This window comes from Gossypium hirsutum, chromosome D12 (assembly GCF_007990345.1).
Source record: "Gossypium hirsutum isolate 1008001.06 chromosome D12, Gossypium_hirsutum_v2.1, whole genome shotgun sequence".
Classification (NCBI taxonomy): domain Eukaryota; kingdom Viridiplantae; phylum Streptophyta; class Magnoliopsida; order Malvales; family Malvaceae; genus Gossypium; species Gossypium hirsutum.
This window is the reverse complement of record NC_053448.1, coordinates 44,771,876-44,793,220: the sequence shown is the minus strand read 5'-3', so window position 1 is coordinate 44,793,220 and position 21,345 is coordinate 44,771,876. Positions and strand designations below refer to the sequence as shown.

General features: G+C 33.1%; 3 protein-coding genes across 5 annotated transcripts; all 3 read left to right on the top strand.

The window, feature by feature from the left end:
- The first annotated feature begins 5,377 nt into the window (after positions 1 to 5,377).
- LOC107946095 (transcription factor SRM1) lies at positions 5,378 to 11,342 on the top strand. Of its 3 annotated transcripts, none has more exons than XM_016880295.2 (4): positions 5,384 to 5,518; positions 5,766 to 5,872; positions 5,991 to 6,423; positions 10,591 to 11,342. In XM_016880295.2, exons 3-4 carry the CDS (start codon positions 6,038 to 6,040, stop codon positions 11,072 to 11,074), a joined length of 870 nt encoding a protein of 289 aa, XP_016735784.1. In that variant the 5' UTR covers positions 5,384 to 5,518; positions 5,766 to 5,872; positions 5,991 to 6,037; the 3' UTR covers positions 11,075 to 11,342. The 3 variants fall into 3 exon arrangements, with proteins under 3 accessions (XP_016735782.1, XP_016735784.1, XP_016735783.1); XM_016880294.2 differs by having other exon boundaries at positions 5,987 to 6,423; XM_016880293.2 differs by having other exon boundaries at positions 5,378 to 5,518; positions 5,766 to 6,423.
- A 3,563-nt stretch (positions 11,343 to 14,905) lies between these two features.
- Positions 14,906 to 18,005, top strand: LOC107946094 (UDP-N-acetylmuramoyl-tripeptide--D-alanyl-D-alanine ligase). Its single transcript, XM_016880292.2, has 3 exons — positions 14,906 to 16,041; positions 16,413 to 16,522; positions 17,106 to 18,005. Exons 1-3 carry the CDS (start codon positions 15,160 to 15,162, stop codon positions 17,698 to 17,700), a joined length of 1,587 nt encoding a protein of 528 aa, XP_016735781.1. The 5' UTR covers positions 14,906 to 15,159; the 3' UTR covers positions 17,701 to 18,005.
- Positions 18,006 to 19,583: 1,578 nt separating this feature from the next.
- Positions 19,584 to 20,915, top strand: LOC107947558 (putative GEM-like protein 8). The gene is made up of 4 exons (XM_016882175.2): positions 19,584 to 19,899; positions 20,006 to 20,086; positions 20,215 to 20,489; positions 20,576 to 20,915. Exons 1-4 carry the CDS (start codon positions 19,773 to 19,775, stop codon positions 20,774 to 20,776), a joined length of 684 nt encoding a protein of 227 aa, XP_016737664.1. The 5' UTR covers positions 19,584 to 19,772; the 3' UTR covers positions 20,777 to 20,915.
- The last annotated feature ends 430 nt before the right edge of the window (positions 20,916 to 21,345 follow it).

The following is a 21,345-nucleotide window of genomic DNA, read 5'->3' as shown; positions in this document are numbered from 1 at the left end:
AATTTAAATCTTAAAAAGCTAATTAAAAGAAAGAAAAACAATGAATGGATGGATGAATCTAAATGCAATTTACCATAAAATTATAGACAAACATTTTAAGTAAGCTTCATTTCCACTTTCTTTAGGTTCTTGTCGCTTGCATATATAGGATTTCATAGCGAAGGTTGTCTCTCAAACCTTTTTTGAGTCACTTGGACTCTATGTTATGATTAAAAAAAAACAAAACATGAAATATTCTGTGGGAGTGCGCACTAGAGCTAAGACAAGGATGGAGGATTTATATTGAAAAATTGTGTCAACAGTTATAAATACGACAAGGCCAACCAGAGCTGAAATGTTAGAAAAATAAGAAAGAAACCCTATGTGGGAATTAATGTTACAAATACATGTTAGAAAAACTGAAGTTGGGAACACATAGGATAGCACCACCACTTCCCAATAATTGTACCATTATTACCACCTAAAAGTTGTCTTAGTATCTTTATTTTATTTTCTCTTTCTGAATGTCAACATGCAACTCATTCATGTGTATATGAAATTTAGATGGATATGTTTTGCAATATGGCATAAATATATAATTGTACACTAATTAACTTACAAGGTATTCTCTATATATATATAATTAAGGACAAAGTTTAATATGATCATATTGAACGTTGTTTATCCTCTTATTATGATTGAGTTATGATATAAAAAAACAAACTTTTGTTTCCAACAACCACCATTGTAATCCTTCGAAGTAAAAAGTACTAAAATAGTGAAAGAATGATGAGTTTATTGATATCTTGATGAGTATTTATAATGATTACATTGCTCATTAAACCGCAAAGAAGAGATAAAGAAATTTAAAAAAACAACTATAAATTTTGAACATAAGATAAGACAAGGAAGTTCAAGAAAGATAACAAGAAATCTAAACAAAATAGTTATTGATGTGGACTAAGTCAATGCAAGTTGGTGTTGATATCAACCACACCCAACTTGGAAAAATGGTGACAGAAGGAAGCTCGTGGCAGTGTTTTTGTTAGAAGATCCATGACTTGATGAACGAAGTGGAAGTCAATGACCACATGTTTCATGCGGAATGTAAGTTGTGTTCACAATGTCACAGAGAACCCGAGGAACTGCTATAAGTGGAACACAGAGTTCATGAAGTAAGTGAATGAGTTAATCAGTCTCAATACAGCTGCGGCAACAACTTGACATTCAATTTCTGTTGATGAGCAAGAAACCGAGTGATGCTTTTTCGAAGACCATGAAATAGGAAAGTTACGGAGATAGATTATATATCCGGTTGTTGAAGTGCGATCGTTAGGATTACTAATCCAATCAGAGTCAGAATATGCAAGTAGGTGTAGATCAAGTGCCTTGGTAATTTGAAGACCATAAAAAGAGGTAGCATGGAGATACTGAAGAAGTCGTTTGAGAGAAATCCAATGAGACATAAATTGTTGATGAATAGCTTGTGATAGCATCAACAATATCAGGGCGAGTCCTGGGCGTGGAAATTCCTTTACAATTGTGCATGTCAACCTCTTGTAATATATCATTTGTTTATGCTATAAGAAAGGTAGAGACTATCAGTGGAACGAAACACCTCAAATACCAAGCAAATAGTTAACCGGACCTAAAAAACCGATTAGAGAGAAGCCTTGATGATATTCTCAACACCCTCAAGCTAATTGCCAGTTACTAGAATATCGTCAACATAGACCAGCTTATACATAGTGGAGCTAAAATTGTGTAAGATAAATAGTGAAGAGTTAGATTATGATTTAATAAAACCTTTTGAGTTCTGTGTATCATGCACGAGGAGCTTATTTAGGACCATATATTGTTTTCTGAAGATGACAGATATAGCTCAGAATCTTAAATATTGGTGGTTGTAGCATACAAACTTTTTTAGTAAAGGCATTGTTAACATAATATATTTTTAAATTATATAAATAAAGTAATAATAAATTGAACAACTATAATTTGATTGATTTTAATATAAAATAATACATAATATTTTTTTAAAAAAGTTTGAAATATTAAATAGAATTAAATATTATAAAATAATACATATTTTAACTATTCTCAACTTTTAATTATTTAGTAATAAATTTATTATTAGACATGAATATAATTGCAATATCTTTGAATTATTTATTAATTTTGTAAATGTTTAATTATTTAATTTTTTCCTATGCCCTTAATGGTTATTTTATATTTTCATTATAAGTCATTTCACTTGCTATCTTTATGATTGAATTCAAACACATTTCACCATTAATTTTAATCTCGTTAATATAATATTTAATCTCACTATTATAATAACTAATCTTATAACCATTGTTGTTTTTAGTATCAGCGACGCTAGATGCTAGTCAAACTCTCCATCCAAATGAAAATGTAATCATTACAACTACTCATGAAGGCAAGAACTATTGAAGTCTAGATATGTGCTTTGGTTCTGCCATGACATCCTCTCTTGAAATAATACAGTTAAGTAGCCTAAGTATGCACTCGTGATTCATGAAAAAAGAGATCCAAGGTTCATATTTTGTGTGAAAAATGGCAGTTCAGTCTTGGGTTTGTGTTACCTACTCTGGTAGACTGAGCACAGTGATTCTATGAGATATCTGCCTTTATGTGTACTGCTCCCCAAATTACCGGACAGCAATAGGCTAGCTAGGTGTTTTGCATGACCCAAGTAGTTGGGTTTGGATTCGGCTTTTCTGTTTACAGCTTCTGCGCTTTGGGTTTGTTTGTTTGTTTGTTTGTGTGTTACGATTTGTAGGCATGATGGGTATTTCTAGTCAGACATTAGAAAGGACCATCTCTGATGAAAATTACTAAGCAATGATGTGGTTGACCAGCTGGTTCTTTTGCTACCAAATTCCCAGAATTTTCAAGACACCAACTCCGTTGTTAGCATAGCTGTAGGGTTTTTGAATGTGAATCCAAAGAGACAAACGAACGTGGGTGGGATTGTGTTTTTGATCAAATTGTGAAACGTGCATTTTGGTGGGGAATTACTTATTGTCCTCCATTATTTCACAGGAATGAGCTGTTTGCAGTTGCACTTCACTTCATCCCCACCACCAAATCCTTATAACCATAGCACAAGCCAAATAGATGTGCAAATATTCAGTGATGTTTCTATCCATTACCTTTCCAAATTACTTGTATTACAACTAAACGATCATTTTAAATGATGAGAAATAAATTCATTTTTTATCATTAGTAATTTTGTTATCGGGTGTTCAAAATATTCTAATTTGTTATTTTAAATTTACAATATTATGTAATTTACTTTTTTTTTAAATATTAGTTATTTGAATATCTTTTCTTTTTAAAATTTTTAAAGTATTTTTATTGTTTAAAAACGTCAAAATTAAATCATAATAAAATCACAAGTGTCTTTACGGTCTAAGCATAATCTTGTTCGGGTTGGGAGTGGTATCTAGATAAAATCATCCCAATAATGACACTCACTTGTAAAATTTTTTTATATAATCCCTCTCCTCTAATTAAATTATCATAGTTGATTTTTTTTTCAAAATCTTCAAACTTTGAAGTCCATTTTTTAAATATTTTAATTAATTAAATTGTATTTAAAAAATTACTTTATTCAAAGTTTCTAAATTCATTTTCTTTTCAAAATTTTATCATTAATATATTTAAAATCATAAGAAATCAAAGTTAAAAATTATTGAAGAATAAAAATCAAAATATAACAAATTAATAATAATAATAAAATTAATCGGTGCATTAGACAAGAAAACTAATGTGTAATTATTTTAGGCTAGCTTGTATATTCATTTTCCCACTTCGGGATTTCAATTTTATTTTATTATAATTTAGTACCTAAAGTATCAATTTTTTTAATTTTTGATCCATTTTGTGACAACAGTTAAAAAAATTTGTTAGGCCATTTTGGCCAATAGAAAAGTGTCACGTGGCAATTAGATTTATTTAAAATAAAATTTAAGTTTAAATTTAAAAAATTATCATATTAAATATTAAAAATATTAACTTTGACCTGCATTGACCTATTATGTGGCGCCATTAGAGTAGACCACATGTCTTTTTTATTTTATTTTTTTTAAAATGATATATATTATATTAATTAAAATATAAAAAAATCATATAGTATATATAAAAAAATTAAAAAGTTTTAAAAAATTATAAAATTATAAAATTTAAAAAGTCAAGATAATGTATACAAATTAAAAAAATATTTAAATTTCAAGTAATTGCAAAAAAAAACCCTTAAAATTTAAATACCTTTTTAGAATTTTCTAAAAAAGTATTTTAAACTTTTTTTTTAAATATTGGTTACATTTTTTAACCGTTCTTTTTACATTTTTTGTAATAATATTATTAATTTTAAGTAATTTCTTTTCAATTATCGTATTTTTTAATTATTTTTATAATATTTTTCTAGATTATATACATATTTTTGAATTTTTATATATCTATTTACATTTTTCATATTTTTTAAATAAAGTCATCATATGACTCTTTGTGATTAGCTGTCAAAAAATAGACTAAAAAATATAACAGAGGCATATTTAGATATCAAATTGAAAAGTAAATGATACTTTAAGTAGCAAGGGAAAAATGTTTAGATACGAAAATAGAAAAATAAGTATATTTCAAGAGCTAAATCGGGTAATTAATTAGTAGAAGTAAATATTTTATTACCATTCTGAATTATTGGTTTTTTTTTTAAACAGGATTTTAACTGATGGAGGTAATTCCGGGAATGAAATGGATTTGGTCAAATCTAATTTGGATTCTTAATTTATAAGGTCAAAATACACACGTAATTATAAGAAAGAGCAAACTAACAACAATGTGAGAAGGGAGATTCGAACCCAGATTATACTTGGGTGGTATTATAGAGGTGATCATGAGTTGGGCGGCCTGGCCTGGCCTGACTGTCTGTCCGAAATATGGGAGGGCTTGGGTAAAAATATAGGCCCGAAATATGAGTTTGGGCAAAAAAACGAGACCTGTTTGGAAAACGGGTCGAGCTTCGGGCAAAACTTTTTTGGCTTGGACCCGGCCCGAATATATAATAAATATATATTTTTTATTTTTAAAATTTTAAATTTTAAAGTATTTTTAAAATACTTTTTTTTATTTTTATTTTTTATACTATTTTGGTGTTTATTAAAAAAATAGGCCAGGTCGGACCAAGCTTGGACTTAGAAAATTTTCCCGTGCCAACTTAGACAAAATTTCAGGCCCATATTTTAGGCCGGGCCGGGCTCGAGCCTAAGATGCGGGCCAAATTTTTTTTTCCTGGGTCAGGTCTAGCCCAGCCAATGATCACCCAGTGGTAACAGAAAAGAAAATTGTAAAAATAAATAATGGAATGTCTAAAACAGACAATACTCTGTAGCTGAGGTTTTACAGAGTCAACCTTTGCTATCGAATGGATTATTTTTCTAAATACAACATAAAGAATCCAGGATTTGAAAATATCAGATTCAAGAATTGCTCCGCTGCACCAACAATACTGTTGGTATGCCTTTTGGTTTACTGGGTTTTTGTTGGAATTAAAAATACCCATTCTCAGTGTCTGCAGCACAGGGTTTTTTGGGTTTTCCTTTTTCTAAGTTGTCTTTTTCACAGTGAAACTCACCCTGCATTTGATCATTTTCACAATAAAAAAATTGTTTTTTTTACCTGCTATTTATTATTATATCTTTGGTTTTCATATATTTCTCATTTCTGACACAACTTCGGTTGCCTCTTTCGTTCATCTATAGGTCAGCAATTCTCAAGAGACTAATTCTTGAATCCTGGAGCAAATCAGTATTTAATTCCTCTCAGTCTCCACTGGGGGCTTCTTCATTTTTACTGGGCTTGATCTCTGGTTAGCTCTCTTGTCTTTTATTCCCCATAATTTTACACCTGTTAGTGAAACCCAGTAACGTAATCACCCAATAACTATGGTTGAAAATCCATGGATTCTGGTTATTCTAATTAGGCAGTGCCGTTAAGTCACTTATTTTTTAGTCGTGGATTGAGACAAGCCTAGATGACTGTAGATGAAGCTAGCAACAGCTCCGAGTGGAGTAGAGAGCAAGATAAGGCATTTGAGAATGCCCTTGCAACATATCCTGAGGACACCTCAGATCGGTGGGAGAAAATCGCGGCTGATGTGCCTGGTAAAACTTTGGAAGAGATTAAACAACACTATGAGCTTTTAGAGGATGATGTTAACCGGATTGAGTCTGGTTGTGTGCCTTTACCTGCATATAGTTCTTCTGAGGGTTCAACATGCCATGCTGGTGATGAAGTAACTAGCAAGAAAGGAAGCGACCATTTAGGGCATTTTAATAGTGAGTCAGATCATGGGAGTAAGAATTCAAGGTCAGACCAGGAACGTCGTAAGGGGATTGCTTGGACAGAGGATGAGCACAGGTGAGTTAGATGCTCCCATTTTATTTTAGTTTCTGTTTTCATTTAGATTGTTTTTATGTACCTTTAGAAGTATCTTGATTAAGTTTATTTTGCTTGTCGAACTTTAGTACTTAAGTGTTTTTTATGCTTTAAAGTTATTAATTAGGTACATTTGCTATGTTTTGATTGTCTTGGAATCTCTTATCTTGTTCATGTTCAGAATCTTTGGTTTTTATTTGACAAAAAAGTTTCCAATAATTGCTTTCCACTGTGAGTTACTATGAAGCTGTTGATTTTTGTTGAAGGTCAATAGATGAATAATGTGTCTTTAAATTATGTGAAATAACGGAATAGAACAGAGAGTTTCAATATTATGACATGGAATAGATTTCTTGCCAGTGCTTGTTCAGTCTCTGTCCAGAAAACTTGTACCCTGAAAAGAATAGTTACACAATCTTTAAATGTGACCTGTATAACACTCGTGGCCCTTATCTGCGGATTAACCTTTTAACCTTGTCTAATGTGGGTTAATCTTTTCGAAACCACCGTGATAGCCTTACTTTTGACCTAAAGCTGGCTTTTTAGGTTTTGATTGCTTTAGGATGGTGTGTGCCTCTAATGTACAATTGTTGTTTTTAGTCTTTTGCATAGCAGTTTGTGGTTCCATCATGAAAGTGCTTTGCAAATTTGATTCTGATATGGAAGGGAAGGGAAGGGACAACTTGAGACGGGTTATTGTAGAGAAATAGCTTCTCATCAGGCTACATTATAAGAAAAGAATTTACGAAAATAATAATCGTAACCTATGTGATTTGCTGCATCATGAAGTATCATGAATTGGTGCTTAGATTGTACAGCAAGTTTGCTTTGTTGGGTTAGTTTGATTCGCGCATTATGTTGGAAACCAAGCCTTTCCAAGTGAGAACTACGTTAGTCTGTGGTCAAATTTGCATCAAATTTAACGAATTAACTATTTAGGTTGTTTTTTTCACTCCTATTTCGATTATACCACTTTCTAACTGAATTCTGCGTTAGACAAATTTTGGATATTTTACCTATATGAGCTGTCTCACTTCACAATATTTGGAAAGTTCACTGCCCATTTAGAATACCCATAACTAAGAGTAAGTAAAGATTAAATTCTGCCATTTTTTCTACCATGTTAATTATAAGTTCCTCTACATATTACAGATATTGGTTTGCTCTTCTTTCTCCATTAACTTTTCGAAGTTTAGCATTATATATTTTTTCTCATTTAATAGGATAAATTGTGTAAATTTATGTCAAATAACAGATGGACATATGGAGATGCAATTTAGGCAACTTGGCTACACATCCCTGGCATGTATACTAGGCCATGTTAAGAGACACATAATGTGTATCTTCACTAAACCATGTGACACATGTCAAGCAACCTTTTCACTTCAACCTAGTGTGGCTTTTGAGGTTAGGCATGGCATGGAATTTAAGAGTTCCTACTTTAAATTGCTTTTGGGCATTTAGAAAATAGTAAATGAGTTGAGATAGGGGTATGCTTTAGGCGTAAAACTTGGCATTAATAAATGGTTTATCGTGGATACCTTTTTCTATGCTTAGCATGTTGGTCGCTGAGCTTCCATTTTTCCCATTTGGTTCTTGATAAAAGTGTACTCGAAATAAAGGACAAATAATGACTTAATAGCCAGTTAAAGAGCCACTTGATTTATAAATCTATGTCAAGATTTTTTGTCCCATTTTTTTTCTTCTCTATTCTGTTTCTTGGTTTAATTAGAATGAGTATCTTTGAAAATAATGAACCAAAAAAAAAGAAGGTGAAAACTTCCATATATTGTTTAAATGACATGATAGGCTAAATAGTTATTATTTCAGTATTAATTTGAACCAAATTTGTTAAGGGGGCCTTACCTGATAGAATTTAGAAGGTTCTGTGACAAGCTCAAACAAATTGAAGTTTGATGAACTGAGCAGGAGAAAAGTAGTCTATATTTATATATACTGAAAAGGAAAAAGGTGTAAATTTACTTACTACGTCACCATTTTATCATTTTCTCTTTCAACAACTTTGATTCCAAACTGGAGGGAGCTATACAGCATGCTTCCATGGGTTGAAACACTTGTAAAAAACTCAGCGACTTGAAATGAAATAATTGTTGAATTTCAGCTATAGTTATTTATTTGGTTAAATGTTCAATTCCTTGCTAAAGATATGACTTTCCTTGCAACATTTAATTAATTCCCATTTCCGAAATTAACTGTAACTTATTGATGTAGAGTCCTTAGTTTGATAATTCTGTTCTTGACATGTGAAGTAGCCTATTTGTTTTAACATTTACTATTACATTGTACATGTAAACTACTACTATGATGATTTTATTTTACCGTTCCGATGTGAGTTTTACATTAAGTAGATGTTTTGTCTGTGCTTAAGTTTTATCTTGTAATTACTTTAACTTTGTGTTGGGAAATTTGGTATGCATTAGAAATAACTCAACCTAAAACATAGATATCTGATAGCATTAAAGATGCAAGGTTACTGTGATAATACATGTACTTAACGTTTTGGTGTGTTAGAGTTTGTGCTTGGTAAATTTGGAAGTAAGTATTGAATGCTTTTCCCTTTGGATGTATGATGGCTTGATTTTTTGTCGCAGTTGTAAAGTAACATCGTCACAACAACAATTGACTGTGTTTAAATAATCAGAATATTTGTTCTCTTTTCAAAAGAAGACATGCTAAAAGGGTGTTAAGACCGTGGTTGTTGGTGAAAAACCCTGCATGAAAAATATATTGGATGATTAATATAGCTGGGGGATATTTTCCGTAGAGAATGTTCAGTAACTGTTGCATGATATTACATGCTAATTCTGAGGATAGTTGTAATCTTGTTTTAGAGAGGCAGCAATCAGATTTGGAAATCTAAAGGACATCTGGGGAAAAAAGAATCTTGTAGAAGAAAGGATAAATGTAGAATTCAATTGTAACTGCTCCAGGTGGATATCTGATATCAGCTTCTGTATATAATGAAGATTGGTGTTTGTCTTGATGCTAAAAGCTGTATGGTAAAGATACGGAGTCTCCTGGAGCTTTATGTGCAACCCGCAAACTATGTTAGGAGTTTTTAAAGCATTGGGTAGATCACTTTGAAAGATTGCATACAATTAAAGCTTTTCTTATGGTCTACTTGTATTAACATGAGTGTTAGTGCTGTTGTCATTCCTTCCACAACTCATGTATTTGTGCAGATTTCTCTGTTTGAAGCCTTGGCTTTTTAGCTTTATATGAAGTTTGTTATTGGGAAAGCAAAGTTAGGAGATCCTCCGGGAGATTCAGTAGATATATACTGAGAAATTATTTGGAAGAATTGGATAGGAAGAAAAAGGTAGGTTCCGTGCTTTATTTGCAATTAAAGTTGTTCCCCTTTTGGATTAATTGTCAGGAACAGCTAGGATTTCTGAAGGATGTTAAAAAGCATATATGGTGAATGTAGTTGAATGCTCCTTGAAGTGGATCTATTAAGGTATGTTTGAAGGAGACGAATCTGAGTCATATTGGAATATATACTGTAATTTATATATACTGAAAAAATTAGTAACATTTAAGAACACACTGATTTTCTTAGAAATGATAGTTGCCTAGGCTTGCATAACTTGAGTCACCTGTTGGCAGAGTTTGTCATTTTTGTTTAAAGTTTAAAATCCAGCTGTAATTGCAGGCAGCTTGATATAACCTTGGGTCATATGTGAGGCTTTTGGAACATTGTGTTTGTCATCAGCATCTCTTATTTGCTCCCTCTCCTAATGATGTGTGTTTTAGTGTTCTAGACTTCTGGTTGCCATAGTTTTGTGAAGTCGCAAATAATATTATATTTCTGAAAAGTTCAACGGTTATGCTTCCTGCATCTTAAAGAAGAAAAAGAAAGAAAAAAAAAAAAACAGAAAGAAACTTGTGTTCTCTTATTAAAAATTCTGTTTTAGTAATATGCTCGTTTAATCAAGAGACTCGATTTTTATTGAGTTTAGTTGAGGTGCTATGATTTTATTCATTTTTGTCATTTGAAATTTGCTTAATGAGGATCTTTTCTATGAATGTGAGATGTACTTTGATGTTGCATTTGACCAATAGGCTTGTCATATTATGATTTTATTGGTATGTTTAGTCACTGTATCTTTTCTGTCCCTTGAAAAACAGGTTATTTCTTCTTGGTTTGGAAAAATATGGGAAAGGTGACTGGCGAAGCATATCCCGGAACTTTGTGGTCACAAGAACGCCAACACAAGTTGCAAGTCACGCGCAAAAATATTTCATTCGCTTAAACTCCATTAACAAAGATAGGAGGCGATCTAGCATCCATGATATTACTAGCGTGGGCAATGGAGAGATTCTAGCAACCCAAGGACCAATCACCGGTGAACCGAATGGTGCGGCAACTGGAGGTTCCTCCGCAAAATCAGCCAAACAACCCTCTCAGCTTCCTGCTGCACCACCAGGTGTTAGCATGTATTCTTCTCCAACTATAGGGCAGCCAATAGGAGGGCCCCTTGTCTCAACAGTTGGCACGCCAGTTAATCTTCCTGCCCCGCCACATTTAGCTTATGGAGCAGTGGTTCCTACTGCACCGATGAACATGGGTCCTGTCAAATACTCAATGCCTCATAAATCTGATCATAGGTAATGTGGTGTTTAGCCGCTAAATGTACAAAGGATAGCAGGCATGCTTGCTTGTGCCGCCATGGGGTTTCTGGGTTTTCCATTTTAGCCGGAATAAGATTTTATTATTTGCAAGCACAGGTTGCGTCTGTCATTTGGTTTAATCTAAATAAGCCATAGGGAGAGAACTTCGATGTACCTGTATAGGCAACTGTGGAGAGAGAAAATGTTAAATATGGCAGATTTATGAATTGCTCATCATTTTCGCAAGAAAATGCTAAATATTATTTGAACCACGTTTTCATGATCATATAAGATTAGGGTTAGGGGTTAAACTGAAAAAACCAAGTCAACGGTTCAAATGATTTATTTGATCGATTTTCGGTTTTTAAAATTTTTAATTATAAATACTAAATACTCAACCCAATATCTAAATAATCAATAACAATATAAAACTTAACCCAACTATGAAAATTAAAAATTAAAATATACCGTAAGTCATTAGGCTCTTCAAATGATAAATGATTATGAATTACGATGACATTAATTTTGAAGTTGTTGGTTAACTTGATTATGTTTATAATCGAATTCGAATTATGTTAGCACCACTGAATATACATTACTTAGATTATATTTGTTTCTGTATGCAGATTTTGACGAGAGACATAACATATCAAAGGTCGTAAAGTATTCAACTCGACAACTCAACTTGAAAATCAACTTGTTGCCTATTTTATGTGTGTATGTATATATGTGTGTGTGTTTTGGTCATATGACATGTATCTAAGTTGATTTTAGATTATTGTTTAAGTTAGTGCTTTGGTACTTTTGGTAACATGACTTATAATATTTTCGTGGTTGGATTTTATTCTTTAATTAGTAGTTATTCATGCTTGCTTATATAGGCTTGAATGCGCAAATTAGTAGATTAAACATTGATGCATTGAATGCCTATGATTTGATGGTGTTTGAGTGTGTTCTCTTGTGACAAATTAATGTTTTTATATTGAGGCAAGTTTTAGGTAAGTTTAAGTGCAACATAGTATGGTGTTGAAGAGTTAGAAATGTGCAGTTTAGGCCATTTAGTCATCAAGTCTTGAGATAGTGAGATCGTAAGAACGTGTCTCGAGACTGTTAGAAAAATTTTACCTTATTATTGAGTCAAAAGCTTAATGTCTTGAGACTTGTTAGGCTAGTCTCGAAACAATCTCATCTAGTTCTCGAGACAAGTGGCCTTTGTCTCTAGATAATGAGGCATCAAAGCTAAATAAAATTTGCCATACTCCATGTCTAGAGACAAGGGAGACAAGACCCCTTGTCTCGAGACATTTAAACATCGAAACTAAAATAGTAAAACAGTAGATGACTATCTTGAGACCAAGTCTCGAGACTTGAAGACCTTTGTCTCAAAATATGTTAACTTCAAAGCAAAAGTACAAAATTAAAAGAGTTTAGATTTGTATTCTAATCTTGTATGAGACCCTATTTAACTCTAATTATTTAAATCATGTTTAATATGCACTCATTTATGAACTCCTTAATGTGGTTGACTAATAAATCATAAATACGTAAGGTGAGCCTTTATAATTCGATATCACAAAAAGAATTTGCTTGTAACACTAAATAGTGGCATGGATGAAATCGATAAAAATCACTTCTAGTGGGTTCAACAGTAATAATGAGTAGAATAAGTAGGTTTATCCTTATGTATTTATTGAGCTCTTTGTACTCACGCGTTAGTTGTTTAAACGTGTAGGTTGTGGACTTATCTAGAAACTTATGATTCTAACTTGAGATCATCGCATCACCATTTAAGATTGAGGTTGTAATTGTTATTTGTATTTTGACATGTACATAGAGACTTGGACTATTAAAATAATTTGCAAATATTTTGAATTGTGAAATTAAGTGCCATTTAAATCCTATATAGCCATTGACTTATAAATTGAATTATCCATGTTTGAAAACTTACTGATATAATGTTTGGGGATGATTTGAAATGTTTTTGAACTAATTTTGAGGTTCTTTGCATCAAGTTTTGAGACTAGACTCTTTAAGTATCGAGATTGACAAGTTAGTTGATAAAAAGCTACATTAAACCTTACTTACTTGATAAAAAGTTACATTAAACCTTACAAGTTTTGAGACTTTGGTGCTAAGTATCGAAACTTACATGTCAAGTCTCAAGACTTATATAGCTTGTATTTTTTTAATTATTTTAAACCTTTAGAACCCTGTTTTAAGTTTTGGACATGTCCAAACATCTATGAAATGTTTCAAAATGATTTAAAAAACGTATTCAAGCTTTCTAAATGATGAGAATGAGTTTAAAATATTTTTACTAAGTCACAAAATGGTGTTTTACTAAAAGAAAATTTTTTTGTAGATGTTAAGAAAGTGTTCTGGTAGCATCCCCTATCGGTATTAATCATCGGGACAAGTAAAGGTTATTACACAGTGACAGGATCCAGTAATAACTTAATTTCTCAAGTAAATTAAAAATGAGGGGGTTAAAATTAAAAGCTAAAATAATATTAAAAGTAACTAAAAAGAAGTGGTAAAATAAAATAAATGAGAAGAAGCTTTAGTCAAGGTAAAATCCCTATTTGATTCATAAATATGATCATTGACACAATGATATCTTTAATGCCTTTGATAAATTAGTTTTCGTTGTTGACTCAACGCTGGGCAACTAATCTCTCCCTACCTATTTGGTAATCAAGAGATAAATTGTTTGAAATTAGTTCCCTAACCAATAAATAACTTTGTAATTTAACACTTAAGATTTAACAAACGGCAGGATTAAGAACAAGAATAACTTAATTTTAACCGACAAACTCACATCAACAGAATTTATTTAAGCTAGATCACAAATTCACACCATATTAATCATAAATTACTACCTAAATAATCATTCAGGTTGTCATAAGTATTAAAATGAAATAAAAAATTGCAGGAGTTAGTGAAAGTGAAACATCCACCGTCAATTGACGAAATAGTCACCACTTTCACCTTATTCTTTTCCTTCCTTTTGACACTCATAAAAAACCATGCATCCATTGAAGCTTAGAATTATGAGCTTTCAACATTGCCAGCAATTGAGTTGCTCAAAGCCAACATCTGGAGGGGGTCAAATGTCGAGTTTTGCATCATCATGCTGCTGGACACCCGTAATCGACTAAAGCTATCTTTGTTGACAAATGGCGTTTGAAAACATTACTTTTGTTTTTGGAATTTATTGTCATTATTTTTTTTTTGGATGTTCTTATTTTTTGCTGTTGGAGAATGCTTTCCTTCAATTTTTTGTCTCGCTGCTGCATCACTAGAGAAAAAGGGCAAAAGCAATACAAATATCCCATTTATTAGGATTCCTCCCATTTGGTGTGATTAAAATGATAGTTGTTTATTTAAATGTATAACAATGTGGAGGAAATTTTGTGAAAAATTAAAATTAAAAAAAAAATCCACTCCCGATTTTTATCAGCATTCTAAGTATAAAATATCGTGTTAAAATTTTAGATTGATATTAATTTCATTAAAATAATTATATTTTTTACATTTAATATATTTTTTAATTTTAAAATATATAATGACAAGAATTAGTATAACTGAAACAACTAAGCAAGTAAATAAATTAATCCGTAATAAATAAATTATGAGAGGATGAAAATTAATAGTGGACAAATTTGATTAGGTTAGATAACAGTAATTACAATGACTCAAAATTATTTTTTTAATTTAACTCAAATAAATATATTTGATTTAATTCTAACTTTATCTCACTCAAATTAGAATAATAAATAAGATTATTCAACTCGATTAACTTAAAATTGTTCTATTTAATTCGATTCGATTCATCCATGGTATTTTCTAAAATCGAAAGCTTTTCCCGCTTTTAATGCTGTCCTTGTTCGTTCATGGCAACAATAATCCACATGGTAGCTGATACCATTTATTCTAATACACTTGTAGCTTTAGGAATTCGAGGATTACTCCATATATACTCCATACTATGCCAAGAATTGTGGATTCCAAAAACTATTAAAACCAGTACAATCTTGTTAGCTTGGACTACAGAAATTTTTGAAACTACAGTTGAGCTTCAATTCCATGGCTGCCTTTCCATTTCCCTACACTTTCTCTCTCACAAAACCTTCCATTTCAAAGTCCTTAACTACCCGTCACCATGTAAAGCTTCTAGTTTTACCTACGACCTGGAAAAACACCTCAAAAACTTGCAGCTGCAGTGCCCAAAATACCCGCTGTGCTCCTTCAAATTCCCCACTTTGGACTGTCACCGACATAGCCCAAGCTGTCGGTGGCAGGATTGTAAAATGGGGTCCTCCAGGAACCATTTCAATTGATACCAGAACCATAGAACCCGGCCAATGGTTCTTCGCCATTACCGGGGAAAATGTTGATGCCCATGATTTTATAACCCTTGATTTATCGAAAAGTGGATGCGTCGGGGTAATTGGAAACCGTGTTTGCGAGAATTGGGAAATGGGTTTCGTCCAGGTTGATGGCGACACTGTTAGTTCATTGCTGAAGATGGCAGCATTTGCAAGGAACAGGTTTGTCGGTAAAGTGGTAGCAGTTACGGGAAGTGTTGGGAAAACTAGTACAAAAGCTATGATAGCTTTGGCGCTTGAGAGTTTAGGGAGTAAAGTTTATCATAGTTATGAGCACTGGAATAATACATTCGGGGTTTCTCTCTCATTGATAACGATTCCTAGGGATGCAGGGATAGCAGTTTTGGAGATGGGAATGAATCGGAAAGGACAGTTATTGGAATTGACACGGCTAGGGAGGCCTGATATTAGAGTGATTCTTAAAGTGGCCACTGCTCATTTGGAGAATCTTGTAAGCTTGGAGGGAGTTGCAATGGCTAAAGGGGAGATGTTCCAAGAAGCAAAGCCGGGAGATATATGTGTAGCCAATGCTGATGATCCTTTTGTCAATAGCATTCCAGTTCCACAAGGAGCTAGAAGGGTAAGATAGGCTTGTGTCACTCTAATCGTGTTCTTCCAACACTTGTTATCCATGTCAGTTAAACTATTAGAAACCTATTATATGTAACATTACACACTGCATTGGCATTAGCTTATGCTTTCTAAGAGCCACACTGTATGAGATACTAACATTTGGGCTCTTCCCCCTGCCCTACTATAGACATGTCAAAGTATTCAAGCAATTATTAGCAGCATGCTTTTAAATGGTTTCATGGTAAAAGGTGAGTCCAAGTCTTTGGACTGTCTAAGCTGTATGTTTCTCCAGTTAATCTTGGCAGTCAATAATGTGGTTTCTATTTTTTGCCTTCCATCGAAGCTGGCCCTGTAGTTTGACTTTTTCCTGTGCGTCAGGTGCTTTTTGGTCGGAGTTTGGAGTCTGATGTTCGGTTGGTAGCAGCAGAAAGGGTAGGCAGTGGTGGCGGTGTTGGAGTTCAAGTTGTCTTACAGAAAAACATGGAGATGTAAGTTTTTCTTTTTCAAATTGAACCACTCTTGGACCAAAGAGTGTTTGAAATGAATAGATCCTTGCTAATTATTTGGGGCAACTCTGGAAAAGTCAATTGAAAAGCAGGAATTTTTCTCTCAATGAATGGTTCCCTTTTAGAGTTGAGATTTTGACAAAAACAGTTGCATTCTTGCTTTGAAATCCACTTTTCGAAACTGAAGTGAATGATCAGTTGGTACCAAAGGGTTGTGCTATTGTTCAATACATTCATCATCACCATTCACAAGAGTAGGGCCTATCTATCAATGGTGATTAAAATTATATTGGAATATAATTATAAATGGAATGCAAAGTAACAAAATTAGTGGCAAATGAGATCTAAGAGCTAGGACTCAAACCAGATATCAATTTTCTTTTTTGGGTAAATTGTAACTGTTCCTTATCAACAACTATTTCATAAAGACCAAAACATGCAGAATGTTTAGGTTTGTACTCTGTGGTTTGGGCTTCTTTTCTAGGATTACATCCTTATTTGATATAAATCACTTGAAACTATTTATGCCTTTGATTCATAAACAGCTTATTGGCTTCATATCTAGGGTGGAGTTTGTGATTCCGACTTTGGGTCTGCATATGGCTGTCAATGCATGTGCAGCAGCAGCAGTTGCAACTTCTATGGGTGTTCCTCTTTCTCAAGTTGGAAGATCATTATCTCGATACATTCCTGTTAGTATGAGGTCCGAGTTTGTTGTAGCTAAAAGTGGCATCAAGATAGTGAATGACGCTTTCAATGCCAATCCCGTTAGCGTCAAAGCCGGCATCGACACGTTGAAAAACATCGATTGTGATGGAAAAAGAGTTGCTATTCTTGGGGACATGTTTGAACTAGGTACTCATGAGATAGAGTATCATGAGGAGGTATTAAACTATTGTCTTGATGCCTGTATTGATGTAGTTGCCATTGCTGGGCAGAGGTTTCATTTAGCAGCTGATAATATGAATTTAATGAAGAAGATGAAGGCTGTACGTGCTGTTGAAACAGAAAATCTTATTCCTAAAATCTTGAACTGTTTGAATATGAATGATGTAGTCCTCGTGAAGGGTGGGTGTCAGATGCAAATGGTGAAAGTTGTGGATGCAATTAAGGCAATGCAGAGTTTCACTCAACCTTCATGTTCGGGTTCGGAGAATTGAAGGCAAGAACAAGGATGACAAATCTGATAAAAACAACTGATCAGGAGTCGAACTCTTAAAACAGAGTCGGTAAGGTGTGGGACTAAGCAAGTGCCAATGTCCCTTTCGGACAAGGCGCATTTGTTCGAGACTTAACTACTGTAAGGGACTTCTACTCTTTTGTTGCTTTGTAAACTACTTTGTTGGATGCATTGAAGAATCAGGATATATGTACTCCTACTGCCATGCCATCATGTTGCAACCAACATTACATTTGTCATATGGTATGTTTTTTAAAGTTGACAAACCGGCCTGTGATTCCATCATCGTCCTGTTGTGTTGTGTTTCTTTAATGTTAAGCAAAACCATTCATTCACTAGCATTAACATAGTTTAAGTTATGGTGATTTGGAGCAATGGAAAGCAGGTGAGGCAATCTTCAATCAGCATGGGCCTACTGTCCATTCATTTCCACCTCAGGATTTTGGTTTGAAGATTTAAAAAAGAAAGCTAGAAAGATTTGTATTAAAGATAAGCACATGGATTGTTGCTTGGTTAGGTTTGCCTCTTTTGTTTTGACCAATCAAGCTTTTATGCTTAACAAATCAGCTTTTCAAAATAGGTTTCTTCCTATATCATACATAATATTTAGAAGTTTCCCAATTTTGCTACCCTCTTACGTCAGTCAGCTTTCGATATCTTTCCACTGATAAAAAGGAAAAATTGGGGAAAAGAAAGAACAAATTATTTGACTACGACCTTGAACAAAAGAAAAGTCACATGGATAAATTCTGGGTATTTGTATTTGTAGAAACGGATAATTTACATTTATAGCTCATTGAACTTCGCATTAATTTTTTTATATAGGTGACCAAATTGCATTATTCTACTTTTTCATTAACAAATTGGTTAAATTCTACTATTAGTCTCTGTACTTTTCGAATTGCTCAATTTTAGTATTTGTACTTTTTTAAAATTTTAGTCCTCACCCAAACAGTTGCGAGTCATGTACATTTGTAGATTTAGTCAAAACTCTCCAATTTGATCGTTCTAAATCCTAATAATTTTAAAAATCTTATTAAATTTCTAAACCAAAATTTAATCCTAACATGCTAAAAGGAAAGTTGGTACTATGATAGTTGATCCCACATGGTCTACGTATGACATGTCTAAAAACTTGAAGCATCACTGAGTCAGTATGAAGTCACTGCATATATAGATCATTCTGGGTCTGCAATTTGTTTGGTTGAGGTTTCCAATTGGCTACCAAATTGCATGTTTCCTTTATCTTAGCAGTAAAGGTGAGCAAACATCAGAAAGTTACAATGCCAACTCAGAAAGTTTCAAATCCACATCCTCTTCCTGTCATTTACATGCCAATCCATGACGTCTGCTTCTGTTGCTAATTTTTGACATTTTAATAACTTATCTCAATTCATCATCTCTATTTTTCACACACTTTAAAAAAAAAAAAGCAACCTGAATATTTTATAGGTAGACAGTTTTTCTATTATTTTTGGCAAAATGAATAAATAAAATCTAAAATGTCCTTAAACATATACACACTTTTCTGGGGTGGTGGTAGCTCATCTCGCCCCCTTAATCATGCGGCATTTCGCAACTGTTCGTTTACCTTTCGGGAAAGTTCCCACGACGAAGGAATACAAAGATATGGGCTGCTTAGCTAAATAAGTGAAGTGAAATAAGCCAAATTTAATCTTATTCACGCAATCATAAATAAATATGAAACTGTCAATTTCTACTGATGAATTAAAATTTCAAGAAATGGAGCAACTTAACATTGCAGTTATAATTTTCTTGGTTAGGTATTTAGTACAAAATTTAAATCATACAGTTGGACTCAACTTTCATTTCCTCAGCATCTTTTTCTTAAAGAAACCAAATCTTTTGTTTTAAATATTATTTTCATTTTACAATAAAGTTTGGGATTCAACCAACTACCCCCTTTTGTATCCCTTTAAATACCATCTGCCAATCTACAACATTCATCCATAATCACAAACCATCTCTCCATTTTATCATTGAAGTATTCCCAAAGAGAAAACCAGAAAATCAAGGATTCAAATTTCATTCATGAAGATGAAGAACCAGCTACTAGAACAAGTTATTGGAGTTCCAATGAAATCAATCGTATATCGAGTTGAGAGAACCCCGAGACGATACTTACCTGATGCTGAAGGGTCTGCAACGTTCAGGACAAGTAAGTTTTGCTCTTAACTCTTAATTAATTTGTGTCAATGATGGATATGAAAATTCATTACAGCGAAGATGTTCACAATACTAATGGGAAAGTTTTGGAATTGCAGGCAAAGGGAATTTTGTACTTAAAAGAATGAACAAGCTAGGGAAGAAAGCTGATAGTTTCGCACATGGAATCCGAGAACATGGTAAGAAACAAATTAGTACCGTATTCAAAGCTTATAGGTATCTGACATTCATGTTGGAGTACATGAGATCATGGTGACATGAAAGCTAATGTTTTTTTTTTTTGGTTTGTTACTTGTGAAATTTGCAGTGAGACTGGGGCCCAAGATCAGTGAAACTGTGAAGGGAAAATTGAGTTTGGGGGCAAGAATTCTTCAAGTAGGAGTGGTGGAGAAAATTTTCAAACAATTATTTAGTGTGAAAGAAGGAGAGAAGCTGTTGAAGGCTTGCCAATGCTATTTATCAACAACGTCAGGTCCTATAGCAGGCCTTCTTTTCATCTCCTCAGCAAAGGTCGCCTTTTGTAGCGATAGATCCATCAAAATCCCCTCTTCGAATGGAGATTTTGTCAGAGTACATTATAAGGTATCATATATGATTGCCTCTCTGTCTTCATAATTTTGCACCCTGTAATGGCATCATCTCACGTTGTGGTGTCAAATTGGATGCAGGTTTTGATTCCACTTGAGAAAATCAAGGGAGTTAATGAGAGTGAAAACATGAAGAAACCATCTCAGAAGTACATGGAAATTGTGACAGTTGATGATTTTGATTTCTGGTTTATGGGTTTCTTGAATTATCAGAAAGCTTTCAAGTTTCTGCAACAGGCAGTAGTATCCCAAAGAGTAGAGGATGAACAAGTCACTTTCTAGGTGGCTTACAAAATTATTTATTTATCCTCTGTTTTCATCAAGTTGTTTATTGTTGATGAAACCAGGAAAAAACCATCAGCCTTAGAAATGTAAAAAGTTATTGTTGTTGATTCAATATATAGGCTCCTTAATTCTTCAATCCCCCAAGGCTCCATATCCACTAATATATAGGATGTGTTAGAATTGTGTGACCCAAATTCTAAGAGATTGCTTGCAAGTCAAGTTAAACAAAAATATATTTTCTTTCTAGAAGATTTAGTATTTATTAGTATAATATATTTAGTATTTATTAGTATAGTTTATTTGACTTACTAATTTAGCCTATAAATAGGCTCCTTTACAATCTTAGAATTAAGAGACACCCATTAGATTAGAACTCATAACACATTCAGAGAATTTTGTGTTTACGTTTGAGGGTTCTTTGTTTTTCGGGTTTTCGGGATTTAGTTTTTATCTCCATCTTTTGTACTCTTCATTCTTTTGCCATTATAGTAAAATTATCTTTGCCCGTGGTTTTTTATCCTCTTTTGAGGGGTTTTTCCACGTTAAATTTGTGTGTTCATCTTCTC